General features: G+C 39.7%; 1 protein-coding gene across 4 annotated transcripts in view; it reads right to left on the reverse strand.

The window, feature by feature from the left end:
• The window catches only part of Ate1 (arginyltransferase 1), a 125,042-nt gene that overhangs the window by 7,250 nt on the left and 102,023 nt on the right, over positions 1–15,769 (reverse strand). For all 4 annotated transcript variants that reach the window (XM_005351368.3, XM_005351367.3, XM_005351365.3 and 1 more), the window contains exon 11: positions 8,232–8,352. In XM_005351368.3, the coding sequence (XP_005351425.1) occupies positions 8,232–8,352 (121 nt within the window). The remainder of the gene's footprint in view (positions 1–8,231; positions 8,353–15,769) is intronic.

Consider the following 15,769-nt stretch of genomic DNA (forward strand, 5'->3'; position numbering starts at 1 on the left):
TCGGTCTTTCTACCGTCGTGATTTGTAGTGGACTGTGAGATCAATTCAGCGGCCACCAGCAGCAAAGACATTGTGCGATACCTAGTGGCGCTGTTTCAGGCTGAAATCTTCCTGCACGCTTGCACGCAAGTGCTGGGGCAGACGAGGAGGGACAGGCCCAGAGAGGGCAAGACTATTTCAGAAGAAATGAACCAGAGAGGAGGTCGAATGCGCCAAGTGAGGAATAAATACAGTAAGCTGTCCCTTCCTGGCCTAACACTAACAAGGTAAAAGTTTGTGGTAAGCTATCTACTATCTCAAACACTCATTCTGAACTCCAAACTACAGAGAATTGATGTAGGAGGGTCTTCTATCTGTTGCTTTCATTGGTTAATTAATAAAGAAAACTGCTTGGCCTGATAGGTCAGAATATAGGTAGACAGAGTAGACTGAACAGAATGCTGGGAGAAAGAAAGCAGAGTCAGGCAGACGCCATGCTTTTCCTACCCAAGATGGACGGACGGTGGTTAGACTCATGCTGGTAAGCCACAGTCAAGTGGCGATACACTTTAATAGAAATGGATTAATCAAGATGTGAGAGTTAGCCAGTAAGAGGCTAGAGCTAACGGGTCAGGCAGTGTTTAAATGAATACAGTTTCCGTGTAATTATTCTGGGGCTAAGCCAGCCGTGCGGGAGCCGGGTGGGACGAAAAGCAGGCCTGCTTGCCTCAACACTACAGAGAATAGTCATTTACTTACTGGCTGCAACACTTAAGCAACAGTTATGGTCTACGTCAAGTTATTTCTTCCTTAGTTGGTCTGAGGAAGTGACGTGCAGTTTCTTTTTTTTTCTTTTTTGGTTTTTCGAGACAGGGTTTCTCTGTGGTTTTGGAGCCTGTCCTGGAACTAGCTCTTGTAGACCAGGCTGGTCTCGAACTCACAGAGATCCGCCTGCCTCTGCCTCCCAAGTGCTGGGATTAAAGGTGGCGCCACCACCGCCCGGCTGACGTGCAATTTCCAAACCAAGGCCCATGCCATTCTAGGCGGCTACTCACAACATTATTTCACCTAAGAATGTTCATATAGCCCCAGGTACGTGGGTATATAAAATAGGTAGACAAGCAAGACATTTTTAATAATAAATCATAAAAAAACTTATTTTAGAACCATTCTTTGTTAAATATATAATTTTATCATTTATTAAAGGCAAAAGAAGTTTCTATGCTAATCAGATGTGCTTGCTTATTTTCACATAAAGAATTCAATCTTGGCTAAACATCTGATGAAACATCTTCAATGTTTTCCATAGTTGATGGATACTTTGATTTTATAATTATCAATGCTTAGCAAAAAAGCTTCATATACATATACATATATATATACCAAAATGCAAAAGCATGTTTAGGGTCACTTCAAAGTGCTGAAAATTATGTCTCATTTATAAACCAAAATTCATTTAGTTTTTTTGTTTATTAAACTCAAATCAGCAACTCAGTGTCCAGTGCAAACTGATGCAGCTTATTCCTCGGTGTCAGAAGGGGACCATGTGACTTTTTTCAACCATGTGACCAGATACTGAAGAAAAACAATTGAAGAAAGTAAAGGTTATTTTCTTTATGTGCTGCATCCATCAGAGTTCTGGGGACATACCTGGGGGGGGGGGGTGAGAAATGAAGAAAAGCCAGGCAGATGGGCACATTAACAGAAAAGCTGGACTCAGACGGCCTGGGCTCTCTGGTAGAGAAACCACAGCATCCCAGACGCTCAGAATATTTAGTATATGGAGTTGAACAGAAAGATAGGGTTATCACACATAGCTGAACAAGGAAGTGGAGTTCTGACATACAGATAAACAAGAACGGTTTATAGTATACATGCCTCAGACTTTACTTACTTTACTCAGGGCTTCCTCTATTCATGAAGTCAGAGTACATCAAGGAGTCTGAGAAGTACTGAAACATGAAAAACTATGGAGGACAGGAGGGAAGATTGGCCTCAGATAAGAACAAACTACCTTTCTGCGAGGAGAGGAAGAAAGTGCAGTGATGGTGAGGTGCTGTGGAGGCCTGGACTACCTCTCCTTGATGCAATGTACTTGAATTGCTATCATCAGCCCAGCATCCACTTTGCACATAGAGACTTGCTATTTTCATCTACCCATTCACTCATCTGATCTGGTATTTTGGTGTTTTTTTTTTTTTTTTTTTTTTGAGACAGAGTTTCACTGTAGTTTTGGAGCCTGTCCTGGAACTAGCTCTTGTAGTTCAGACTGACCTCAAACTTACAGAGGTTAAAGGCATGCACCATCACCACCCAGTTCCTGACCTGGTCTCATCCTTTCGCCTCTGCAGGTGGACTCAACCCTAGCTCAGCTCCAGCCTTACTGCTGGACTCCACAACAGCAGCCACAGCTGCCTCTCCAAAGACCTTCTTTTGGTTATTTTGCTCCTCAGATGCTGTATCCCAGGACTTCTGAAACATTTTGAACTGCAGTTTCTTAACATTTTTCAGCCATTCATGGCTGGCTGGCTGGCTGGCTAGACAGATGGGTGAATGGGTGGGTAGACAGACAGACAAATCTACTGTGTTGTATGTAATATGTGGTCAGAGTTAATATTAGTAATTAAGATTGTACTAAAAGAGCCTGTGTTTGCCTTGGCCATGGACACTAAGGAAAGTGGAAGAATCTGGAACAATGCTGCCACTGAAATCTTGTGAATTAGTTGTCATTCATAAATTCTGATGTTGTGAAAAGACAAAAATATGTTCACCTGTATATCTAACAAAGCTTGTTAACAATATTTCAACAGTCTATTTTTTCCATATCAATACAAATTCCCAACTTAGACTTACCAACTATTTGAACCAAATGTCCAGGTTATTTTCTTGCTTGGATGCCAACTCCTTTGTAACATGTAGTCTGGTACACCTGGTTCTCCCTCCAGCTGGCTATAGCTAATCATCATCATCATTACTGATAATAAGAATATTTATTAACTAGACTTCAAACAATACTACTCAGTTTATAACTTTGAATAGTTAGACTGACATAAAAAAATTTAAAAACTATCTGGGAGCCACTGACGCAGCTCACTGAGTAGAGAAAGGTGCTATATTCAATCCCTGGAACACAAGATAGGTGAGCTAGACGCACATACTGTGATATGTATGTGTATATAAACATATTTGTGTATGTATTTACATGTACATACAATAAGTTTTTTTTGAAGAAAGTTACTATTCTAAAGAACACAATTTTATCTTCAGAAGTGCTAAAAGAACAGCAACTTGACCCTGCACCTGTTAAGACAATCCTCTCTTTGTCAGGAATCATCACTGCAGAGAATTCTGAGGGCCCTAAGGAAGTTTTGGGAAGTTTGCTTTCTTACTAGGCATTGTTTCCTAAAGATTAAGAGAACATGTTTGCATGGGCTGGAGAGATGTCTCAGTGGTTAAGAGAACATGCTGGCTCATATGCCCTTCTGAAGGAGCCTACGTAGTGTTCAGGAAGCAATGCCAGGCCTACAGACACAAATCAGTGAACACAAGACAGAGACTTTCTGGGACAGCTCCTCCACAAACACTCAAGATCTGAGTAAGGCTGGGTGCTCTATGGACACATGCTGGAGAACTACAGAAGTATAGGAAAAAATGTCAGGGAACCATGCCAGGGAGGAAAAAGAATGGAGTAAAAAGAAAAGAGGCTCCCTTTGAAATAACATAAAATAACACAAATGAAGCTTCAGGGGACTGCACTGCTATGAAGCTTCTTTAATTAGCTTAGGATTTCCAGCCACTCTGGGAAGAGTTAAGATGTTCTAGAAACAGTCTACCCCAGGAAAATGCACAAAGCACTTGATCCAAATTAATTGTCATTATTTTCATAGCAAATTTAGTTCAAAAGCAATAGTGTATGGCTTGGTCACAGTAGAGACAAATGAGAAAATTTCTTACCAACATTTCAAAGTCTGCTTAGAACCAAACCAACTTTAGACTACTCTATGGTAAAAGGTATCCATTACTGTAATTATAAGTGAAAACAGAAATAAAAATTATCTAAAAATAAAAACAGTACTTTTAAAAGTATAGAAAAAACTGGAAAAAATATATTTTCATCCTTTGACAAAACGAATTTTAGCTGTATTTTTGCAACGAACATTGAACAGTTAATATAAAATGAGTAACACGGGGGAAACAGGATGGTGCTGGAGAAGTAATGTATACTCAATAAAGCTTCACTCTGGAAAACAATAAAGCAAGGATTGTAATACCTTTGAGTAATACCAAATTATATGCTCAACGGTGTTTATCAAGGCTTAAAAATCAACTCCAAAATACCGGCTACTGTTTCAACAAAGTGTGTGTAAGAACTGTCTACGTTAGGATAGTGCCTGCCCTATAAGAGTAGTATTTGTTTTCTTTATGGTCAAATTAACAACCAAGTAGTTTTTACCTTACCAAAAGTGATTTCTATCTAACCAAAAGTAAAGTAACACAAGCAACCCTGTTCTGCTTCACAAAGCATCCACAGCTCCATTCACGGGAAGAGCAGTGGAGAACAGGAGACACTGTCGCTGCGGCTGCTGCACACCTGTGCATCCTGACTGCACTCTAGCTCCCTTCCCTAACTAACTCCGGAGCCTTGTGCACGAGGGACAAGCGTTCTGTCACTGGATGACATGTTCAGTCCACATCTAAGCCAAATTTCTACAAAGGCTCCCAGAAAATACTTTTAAAGAAGTAATTTAAGAAAAAAGGTAAAATAAAGGCTATTGCGATGGCTTGGCTGGTACAGGCTTGCCATGAAAGCCTGCCCCGTGCTCATTCCCTGGACCTCTCTAGTGACAGTCAGAGAACTGACTCCATAAAGTTGCTCCCGGACCTCTACATACATGCCATGGTCCTTGTACCCCATAAATACAACACACACAACAATAACATATAAATATTTAAGAAAGTAAAGTGTAAATGTGGTACTGGATTATTTTAAGTCTGTCTGTATATAGCCAATTTCTAATTTTAAAAACAATGGGACATTATTTTCCTTCAAAGTTATTTGAGAAATTTCTAAACACATTTTGATGGAATAGACAAAAGTTCTAAACTGAAAACAAAATACCCATTTACTACAAGTAAATTTCTTTTACAGTTGTTAGAAGTCAGTCACCTCTTGCCCACATAGTGCCTTAACACAGTAAATACAAAGGGTTTGCTGTACAGGCTAAAGAGTTAAACAAACACTCATAAAACACAAGACAAGGAGGGAGTGCTGGGAGCAGATTGCAAGAGCATGGGAGTGGGTATTTCAGAGTCTTATAGCAACTTAGGGTGCAGAGAGTATGAGATTTTTCTGTAAAATGAAACCACTTTACAGAGCATAACGAGATCAGCTGAGGCACCTTCTGTAGGCCCTTGAACCACAGAACATCTGGGAGAGCAAAGACTTCGGGATTGAAAAACAGGCCAGCTAGCAATACTCCTCACATCAGGCTCCGTGTTTTCTGAGTCAGAGTTTGGGTCATGTAGAAGTAAAACTGGCCCCAGAGAGGAGGAGAGTTTCTCACAGTTTGCCATTTAAACCTCCAATGACCGTGTTTCACAGCAGGCTCAATACACTCCAGCATGTAACTGCATTTTAATTTCCTAAAACCACAGGACATAAGTGTGATTTCAAATAGTGTCTGGACTGTGATATTCAATATTGATAAAACTATACAATATTCTCTTCAAAGTAACAAAGACACAACACATGGAAAATGATCTTCATGTGCTTGGAAACTCTATTCTCAAGTTTACTCTGACTGTAAATGAATTCTAAACGATGAATAGTTAACAGCCAGTGTCTGCCCTGAGGAGCAGAACCCAGCAGAATACAGGAAACAACATGCTATGTGTTCATCACTCACCACAACAGACTGTCTTCTTGATAACAGTAGGCAATGCAAGACTAAACTGGTTTTGCTATGAAATGCTTATTAGCACTTGTTTTGGAAAGGAATTTTAAAAATCAATAAACTGAATGAGTATTTACTTGCATGCCCATTCCATGCATGGAAATGAGAAGGTCGTGTTTCAGCTTCACAAAACATGGGGAACTTATGGTCTCTTGCATCTCCAAGAAACCTTTAAACTAATTTAAGAAAGAGAGTAAAATTGTGTTCACGTGTAAGAGTCAGAAACATGCTGAAGACCACAGTACTATGAAGGAAAGAACTCGAAAAGATGGCCTGCAGCTTTCATTACAAGCTACTGACCCAGAGGAGGCAAAGCGAAAGTGTTTTCTAAGACACGGGTAGTGGGTAATTATGGGCTTTCCTCTTGAACACGGCTGCCTTTGGCTATGGACCTGACGCCAAAGCCCACTGACAAAGTCAGTGTTTTAAAGCAACATTATCTGTTTGATCAGTACAGTATAACTTAGAATGAAACAATCCCATTCTGATTAGCAACTTAAGGTATGGGATTTAAGTCCTGGCTAGAAAACCTGGGGTGATGCCAGAGTGTCTGGCAAATGGGATAGCTGGGGCCACTGTGGCCACTCTTCAGATTCTACGGTACTACTATGGGTAAGATGTGTCATTCATGATTTCATATCAGCTTTTCAGGGTAACAAATGTATCACATAAACCAATTTCATTCAAAAACAAACAAACAAAAAAAAAACCCACAAACTGGCCAGGCAGTGGTGGCGCACACCTTTAATCCCAGCACTTTGGAGGCTGAGGCAGGCGGATCTCTGTGAGTTCGAGGCCAGCCTGGTCTACAGAGCTAGTTCCAGGACAGGCTCCAAAGCTACAGAGAAACCCTGTCTCGAAAAACTAAAACAAACAAAAGCTGGTGAGAAAAAAAATGGTCATTTCAGAACTGAGAAGTCCATGCGTTTCTTTTCTTTCTTCACCCCTCATTCTCACCTGACCACTGCCCTCTGCCAGGCCTGCATTTCCTCCCTTCCGTACTCTAACTAGGTATGAATCAGGTGTCACCTCAGTAGTAGACTGTGAAGACTGAAAGCACAGTTTGGAACATCAATGGACTTCAGTCCGGGGAAGCCACACACAGTGGCATAATGTGAGCTATCCGAGAGCATCAAACGTGTGCCAGTTTAACAAAGCCCTGCTCCCGTGCTCTGTAGACCAAGAGGTGTTTTACACTTTCAGTGGCACTTAGACTCCACGGAGTGAAACAGGACATACTTTTTTCTCTCAGAGAGAAGGGGCAGAACAAATGGGAATAAATGCCAACAAAAACCTCTGGCATAAATCTGAGGCAACATCCTAACCTAACTTGAACAACAAAACCAAAACAATAGGGACGATTCTTAATATCTGGGTCTGATTTTCCTCTCGGTATAACTCAATAAGGTAGGTCTTACTATATTTTTATTAACACATACATTATGGCATTTTTATACATACATACAATACTTCAATCAAACACAGAGGTCGTCCTATTATTTTCTTTTGTTTCAGACAGGGTCTCATGTTGCTCAGACTCACCCCAAACTCATGACAAGACAGCTGAGGCTGACGCTAAATAGGTGATTCTCCTGCCTCTAACTTAACTAAATAGGTGATTCTCCTGCCTCTAACTTAACTAAATAGGTGATTCTCCTGCCTCTAACTTACAACTGCTAGGGTTCTGGGCATATCCCAGCATACTTGACACTTATTTTTATCTTAATAGTAAGTAAGGAATCTGAAAGCAGGGAAGATTCTCAATTGCCTAAAAGCACAGATACCTATTTGTCATGAAGTCAGGATCTTAACTTGTGGCTATTCTTTTAGTGTCTTTATACACTTATAAGAGAATAATAATAAACAAAATATGGTGGAGGCTATTCTAGGCAGGACCTCGAAAAGGACATGGAAAAGGAGACATACCGGGGACAGACGAAAAGTGCCAGCACAAAAACTTCATGAACTAACTATCTACAAAGCACTGTTCCACGATCTCAGTTCGATTGCTCAATATTTCTGCCTCTATACTGGTAAAATAAGCAAACAATTTTTATATTGTGATAATTGTTAAAACATAAAAATAAAGGTTTCAGTCCTCAAAACATGTGAAACTCCAACAGGGAAAACACAGGCGGCAAGCAGCAAGAGTAACGTCATTTCTTAATTGTCTATCTGTCTTGTCTTCCCTATCACAGAAACACACGTGTGGTTTTTGACACAGTGTACAAGTATGAAAAACTGTGAAGAGCCACAAAAAGGATAAAGATGCCAAGCTGGGTTCTGCAATAGACATACCTGCTTGTGGGTCCTGGTTGAAACGGCAGTATTTGGAGTTGTCAAGAGAAGGCAGGCACTGCTCAATGGGTACCCAGACATACGTCTCAGGACACAGCAAATCAGAAGGTCTATACTGACCCTAAAGAGAAGTGAAGACAAAAGGCACAGGCATTACAAACGCTAACTCCTGAGTTCTGAGGCTCCAAGGGTCAAGGAAAGGTTTGGTGACAGGCTTAATGACAACCAAAAAAGCCTTGCCATATTTAGAGAACACATATATAATGCAAGGCTCTCTAAAAGTGATACATCAACATTTAGCAGGCTCTACCAATTCCGAATTTGAGAGTTTACCCTTTTGGAAAAAATCCAGTTGTCATTGAAGAGCTAGTAAGGAACAGAGAGAAGCTGCTTTGCATATATTAGAGAACTATACAAAGCCATATAAAGCAAACTTGTTTCCAAAAGTAGAATTTTACTATCCCCAATCACTAATTTTTTTAGTTTATAGACTCAAGATTAAGCTCCTTTGTTTTGTTTTTCAAGACAGGGTTTCTCTGTAGCTTTGGAGCCTGTCCTGAAACGAGCTCTGTAGTGGCCTCAAACTCACAGAGATTCGCCTGCCTCTGCCTCCCGAGTACTGGGATTAAAGGCGTGCGCCACCACTGTCTAACTCAAGGCTGATAATATTCAGTCCATGCTAATGTTTTAAAAAGTAGCATCCTACTAATATACATCTAATAACAATCTAGTAAATATACAATAAAAAGCTTAAAAAATAGAAATTCTAACAAAACCTGTGATACTATAACTTCACAAGTTCTAGTTTACAAAAACGTGTAGATCAGTTACATACTTCAAGTGTACAGCACTATACAATATTTACTGAATATGAACACATAGTTAAGAAAGAATAATACAAACTGTAAAAAGCATTAGTAAATTTTTTCAGAAAAAAAAACATAACTTTTATATTCTTTGAACTTATTCAAAATTCTAAATGTCTTATCTCTGAATATTAAAATCCAAATTTGATATTAGGTTAAAATCTAGTGCAGTCATTTAAAAAAAATTTACAATCCAGTGTAAGAAATTATTTCACTATAAGGAACAACCCAACCTAATTTCTCTTGTATTTACTTAATGGCTTCAACCTAACTTTTTTGAACACGCTTTACTTCCCCTACTGAGTAAAAGTATCCCCTGTTAAATTCCTATATAGACTGAGTTCTTAGCTTGTCATGTGCCAGTGCCACATAGTATTCAATATTAAAGTTTTATGTTATATTTTACTCTTTGGCAAATCTAATCTCTCATCACTCCATTTGCAGAATCTTTTCCATTTTGCTTTATTATCCTAGAGTTCTCAATTTGGTATAAAAATATGACCAATGTGAATTTAAAAACTAGTACAAAATAAAGAGCATATTTTCATGTAGTGACAGAACATTTGAGGACCCCCAAGAATATCTGTGTGAAAAGTGTGTTAATAACAACTACAATCCCAAGTGTCCAAATGCTCCTATTTTCTAATCTAAGGTGGAAGTCAAGGCAAACACTGGGAGTGAGGGTGATCTTTGAGGTCTGAAGGTTGAAATAATGGACTTTCCCTTTCAGAACAGTCCATGAGTTCACACAGATTCATGAACAAACACCTAACAACAATACTGACAAAAAGACTTAGTGCAGCAGCAGGCCCTGGAACAACGAAGGATAAAATCATGCTTTTAGAAAATGGCACTGAACCCACTGGAGTGAGGGGGCTGCACAACGCTCAGGCGCACATGAGGTATGGGAGCACGAGCCCTCACAGTTTCTCAATGTCCTATTCACTCACAGGGAGGTTCGGCGCTTACTTTTGATGCTTTAAACATTCACCCCATTAAAAGATCAGAAATACATTTTGACTTATTCATATCACTTGAAATCAAATTTGTCAATTACATTAAACACCCTTCTCCAAAGTATAGGCTTCTTTCAATACTTCAGATTTTCTCCCAAGCCATCAAAGAATGTGGTTTTATGGAATAAACCACTGTGAAATGCTGTACTTTCTAATCTAAGCAGTTAAGTTATGTGACTGAAGTATTTAGAGCTCAGCTCAGAGTCACCAGCACACAAAAACCACAGGGAGGTGAAAGCTACCCTGCCTGTTCCCTATTGTAGGAAAACCAGAGATGTTTGTATTAAGAATGTAATTACTTAAGGATTTGGACATACTTTCCCAGGGTCAAAAGAAAAAATATTTAATCAACCTCTGAGTATACTCATTCAGATTGAACAGTGAAGTAAAAGCAGATTAATTCTTTCCTACGGTGACTTTGAGTAAATGAGAAATATGAGTTACCACAGATTTCTGGAGTACTCGGAATTTTGAAAATGTAACATCTTTGACAGCTTATCCCACAGAGCTTTTTGAGAAGTTCTTTCAAAGTGATGAAGAGTTCAGAAGAGACCCACATTAGAGCACCAGACATAAATCTCAAGGTCCAAATCAGGAGCAGAAGGAGAGAGAGCACGAGCAAGGAACTCAGGACCGCAAGGGGTGCACCCACACACTGAGACAATGGGGATGTTCTATTGGGAACTCACCAAGGCCAGCTGGCCTGAGTCCGAAAAAGCCTGGGATAAAAACGGACTCTCCGAACACAGCGGACAATGAGGACTACTGAGAACTCAAGAACAATGGCAATGGGTTTCTGCATGTACTGGCTTTGTGGGAGCCTAGGCAGTTTGGATGCTCAACTTACTAGACCTGGATGGAGGTGGGGGTTCCTTGGACTTCCCACAGGGCAGGGAACCCTGATTGCTCTTCGGGGCGGGGGGATTGGGGGAGGGGGAGGGAAATGGGAGGCGGTGGCAGGGAAAAGACAGAAATCTTTAATAAATAAATAAATTTAAAAAAAAAAAAAGAGTTCAGAAGAGGAGCGGCTAGAGTCCGCGGTGCTAAAGAAGGGTTACTATTTTACTCCAAATATAGCTGTAATACTCAGTAATTATCTTCTTAATGAAAACTGCTTAAGGCTACTTGTAAAACCCAAAGCCACCTAGGAAAAAAAGAGAGAGGTTACAACATGGCCAGATAACAGTTCAGTCAATTTTACTAGGCTGTCATAGAGTAAGAGTTTAGGAAATATTACAGTTAAATCTAAAACACTGTGCAAGGACAAACCTCCAAACCCTAGCTAAACACATTTCCTGGTCTATCAGAAAAGACTGTCGTCTAGCAGGGGGCTGTTTGCTTTGGTTTTGGGCAATGCCTACAAAGGCATTCTTCTCACTTGCCTACTTTTGGCCATAATTGAAGATCTTTAACATATTGATCTGACTTTTCAACCTATGAAAGAGCCGCCAAATAAGTTATATAAAAAATACATTAGTCTAGCAAAATAATCAGAATTTAGCCTAAGAACTACATTTATTTTTGATAACCAGAAGCTGAGATATCTCATCACTGTGGCTGGAGACTTGGTTCGGTGGCTAAGAGCACTTGCTGCTCTTCCAGAGGACCTGAGTTCAATCTCCAGCACCCATGTGGTGGCTCACAGCCATCTGCAACTCTAGTTCCAGGGGGTCCAACACCCTCTCTGACCTCCACAGGCACAAACACACAATAATTTTAAAAAAATGACCTCACTATCACATCCTACTCAATACATATGAAGAGTATATATATAAAGTACGGCAGTAATTGTCAGTGATAGCAGACTTTAAAACAGACGGATACCTTATTGCTTCCAATGAAACAAAGCAAACAACACTTAGACATTTTCCTCCAGCCAAGACACATCTAGTTACAAATCTAAATTTCCAAAGGTAAAAATCAGTGTCTGATAATATGAAGCCACAACAAGAAATGGTTCTAGCAAGCTCTCAGCATCAGTTTTATTATGTTATTACTGATGGATTTCACAAACTAGCAAGATCTCCCCATTAGCACAGGGCCGACCTACTGTTTCCATGCTTGTTCAAAGCTATATAACCATTATCCCTGTACATTTCTATAAAGTCCTAGAGAAACCTAGACTCACGAGCCCTCACAGCCTTACCCTCTCATAGTATATAGGCAATCCATTTAAAAATGGAAGGCCCAAAAGTGGGTAATGGAGCTTGCCACCAAGCCTGGTGGCCTTGGTGCATCCCTAGAATCCACATAGTGGAAGGAGACAACCAACTTTCACAAACCGTTCTCTGATTTCTACACACATGCTACGGCATATACAAGAATCCTGCCCCATACCAGCCCCTGCCCAAACTGCTGAAAAAAAGTGTAGTTAAAAATAAATAGTGTATGCCCATCAAAATTCTTAAAAGACCTCGAAAGAATTGTACTCAACTTCATATGGAAAAGCAAAAACCCAGAATAGCCAAAACAATCCTGTACAATAAAAGAACTTCTGGAGGCATCACAATCCCTGACTTCAAATTCTACTACAGGGGTACTGAAAAAAAGCCTGGTAGTGACATAACAACAGACAGGAGGACCAATGAAACCGAACAGAAGACCCGCATATCAATCCACACATCTTTGAACACCTGATCTTTGATAAAGAAGCAAAAAATATCAAATGGAAAAAAAGAAAGCATATTTAACAACTGGTACTGGCATAACTGATATCAACATGTAGAAGAATGAAAATAGACCCATATCTATCACCATGCACAAAACTCAAGTCCAAATGGATCAAAACCTCAACATAAAACCAGCCACACTGAACCTTATAGAAGAGAAAGTGGGAAGTACACTTGAATGCATAGGCACAGGGAACCACTTCCTAAATATAGCCACAGCAGCAGAGACACTGAGAAACAATTAATAAATGGGACCTCCTGAAACTGAGAAGCTTCTGTAAAGCAAAGGACATGGTCAACAAGACAAAACAACAGCCTACAGAATGGGAAAAGATCTTCACTAGCCCCACATCAGACAGAGGTCTGATCTCCAAAATATACAAAGAACTCAAGGAGTTGGACATCAAAAGATCACATAATCCAATTTAAAAAAATGGAGTACAGAAACAGAGAACTCTCAACAGAGGAATCTAAAATGGCTGAAAGACAGTTAAGGAAATGTTCAATATCCTTAGTCATCAGAGAAATGCAAACCAAAACAACTCTGAGATTCCATCTTAGACCTGTAAGAATGGCCAAAATCAAAAACACTGATGACAACTTATGCTGGAGAGGTTGTGGGGAAAAGGGAACACTATTGCATTGTTGATGGGAATGCAAGCTGGTACAACCCCTTTGGATGTCAGTGTGGCGATTTCTCAGAAAATTAGGAAACAACGTTCCTCAAGACCCAATAATACCACTTTTGGGTATATATCTAAAGGATGCTCAATTGTGCCACAAGGGCATTTGCTCAACTATGTTCATAGCAGTTTTGTTTGTCATAGCCAGAACCTGGAAACAACCTAAATGCCCCTCGATCAAAGAATGGATTAGGAAAATGTGGTACATTTACACAATGGAGTACTACACAGCAGAAAAAAAACGACAGCTTGAATTTTGCAGGAAAATGGATGGAACTAGAAAACATTATTTTGAGTGAGGTAACCCAGACTCAGAAAGACAATTACCACATTTACTCACTCATAGGTGGTTTTTAAACATAAAGCAAAGAAAGCCACCCTACAAACCACAATCCCAGAGAACTTAGAGAACAATGAGGACCCTAAGAGAGACTTACATAGATCTAATCTACACGGGAAGTAAAAAGTAGAAAGTAGGAAAAGACAAGATCTCCTGAATAAATTGGGAGCATGGGGACCTTGAGGGGAGATTGAAGGAAGGAGGGGAGAGGCAGGGAGGGGATCAGAGAAAAATGTAGCGCTCAATAAATATCAATAAAAAATAGAGTAATAAAAATTATAATAAGCCATGTAAAGATGGAAAATACACAGAGTCTAGATTTTGTATACTATTGTGTTTTCTTTAAATTTTTTTGACTGTTAATTAGCTAACTACAGAGAGATATTTGATTGTGGGGGCTGCTAAACTAAGCCAATATAAAGGTATCCTGACTTCAAAATTTGGGTCTAAGGATATGTTGCTGTGGAAAAGAGGTTCTGCTTTTGTTTCCACAGAAGATCAGAAGCTGTGGATTCCTTCCAGGCTAATACAGTTTGATCAAGTAAGACCCACTCCCAAAAGTCTCTAATGGAAACAATGGCCCAGGCAATCCAACATCCAAAACAGATTCAAGGCAATTGGTGGAGACAATGCAGACTCATAGACAAAAAAAGAGAGAGAAAAAGAAAAAGGAAAAAAATAAATAGTGTAGTATTTCCTTATACTGCTAGGCAATATTTGACTTCCATGCATGCTTGATTTGCAGCACAGCCTACAAGGCCCTAGATGATTCAGCCACTACCCTTTCATCCGGGTTTTCTGCAACTGTCCCCTCTTCCATCATGTCAATTTGGCTAACAGGTTTCTTTGTAGTCCCTGGAACATGCCAGGTCTGTGCACATCTCAGGGCTTCTCAATATGTCTCTCTCTGAACTGAGTCATTCTTTTTTTTTAATTGATTTTTATTGAGCTCTACATTTTTCTCTGTTCCCCTCCCCACCTTTCCCCTCCCCTTCTACCCTCTCCCAGGTCCCCATGCTCCCAATTTATTCAGGAGATCTTATCTTTTTCTACTTCCCATGCAGATTATGTAAGTCTCTCTGAGAGTCCTCATTGTTGTCTAAGTCTACAGAGATTGTGATTTGTAGGCTGGTTTTCTTTGCTTTATGTTTAAAAACCACTTATGAGTGATTACATATAAAAATTGTCTTTCTGGGTCTGGGTTACCTCACTCAAAACAATGTTTTCTAGCTCCATCCATTTGGCTGCAAATTTCAAGATGTCGTTATTTTTTCTGCTGTGTAGTACTCCATTGTGTAAATGTACCACATTTTCCTTATCCATTCTTCGACCGAGGGGCATTTAGGTTGTTTCCAGGTTCTGGCTATGACAAACAATGCTGCTATGAACATAGCTGAGAACACTGGACTGAGTCATTCTTATGCCTGTATTTTGTCTGTGTGTATCTAGTACAGCAGACTGAACCCAAGACCTTTATGCATGTTATACAAACCCTATACCATGGGACTACATTAAATCCCTGGCCTCCTTTTTTCTTTATTTTTATAATAACTTTTCAAATTACGCAACAGGGAGGGTCTCACTAAGTTGTCCTGAGAAGACTTAAACTTGGAACCCTCCTGTCTCATGCTCTTGAACAGCTGGAATTACAGGCCTTCACCACCAGGCCCAGTCTTATTTCCTACTTTTAAGTTTTTCTTGATGTCATACTCTCAATGAAGCCCATCAACTATTCTTCACCTGTAGGCCATATCAACACCCTTGTTTGTTTTTGTCAATTGTACCTATCTGAAACTTTTGTTGTAATGAGGGTCAGAGATTTTATTTTCATCCTGAGCTTGTCACTGATATTCAGTAAGTAAACAAATAGTAGATGAATCAAAATGAATCTAGTACCACATTCTACCTTTGCTTCTTTTTTATAAACACAGTGGTGTCCTGCTTTATGTACTAATATGACATGT

Source organism: Microtus ochrogaster, chromosome 8 (assembly GCF_000317375.1).
Source record: "Microtus ochrogaster isolate Prairie Vole_2 chromosome 8, MicOch1.0, whole genome shotgun sequence".
In the NCBI taxonomy this organism is placed as follows: domain Eukaryota; kingdom Metazoa; phylum Chordata; class Mammalia; order Rodentia; family Cricetidae; genus Microtus; species Microtus ochrogaster.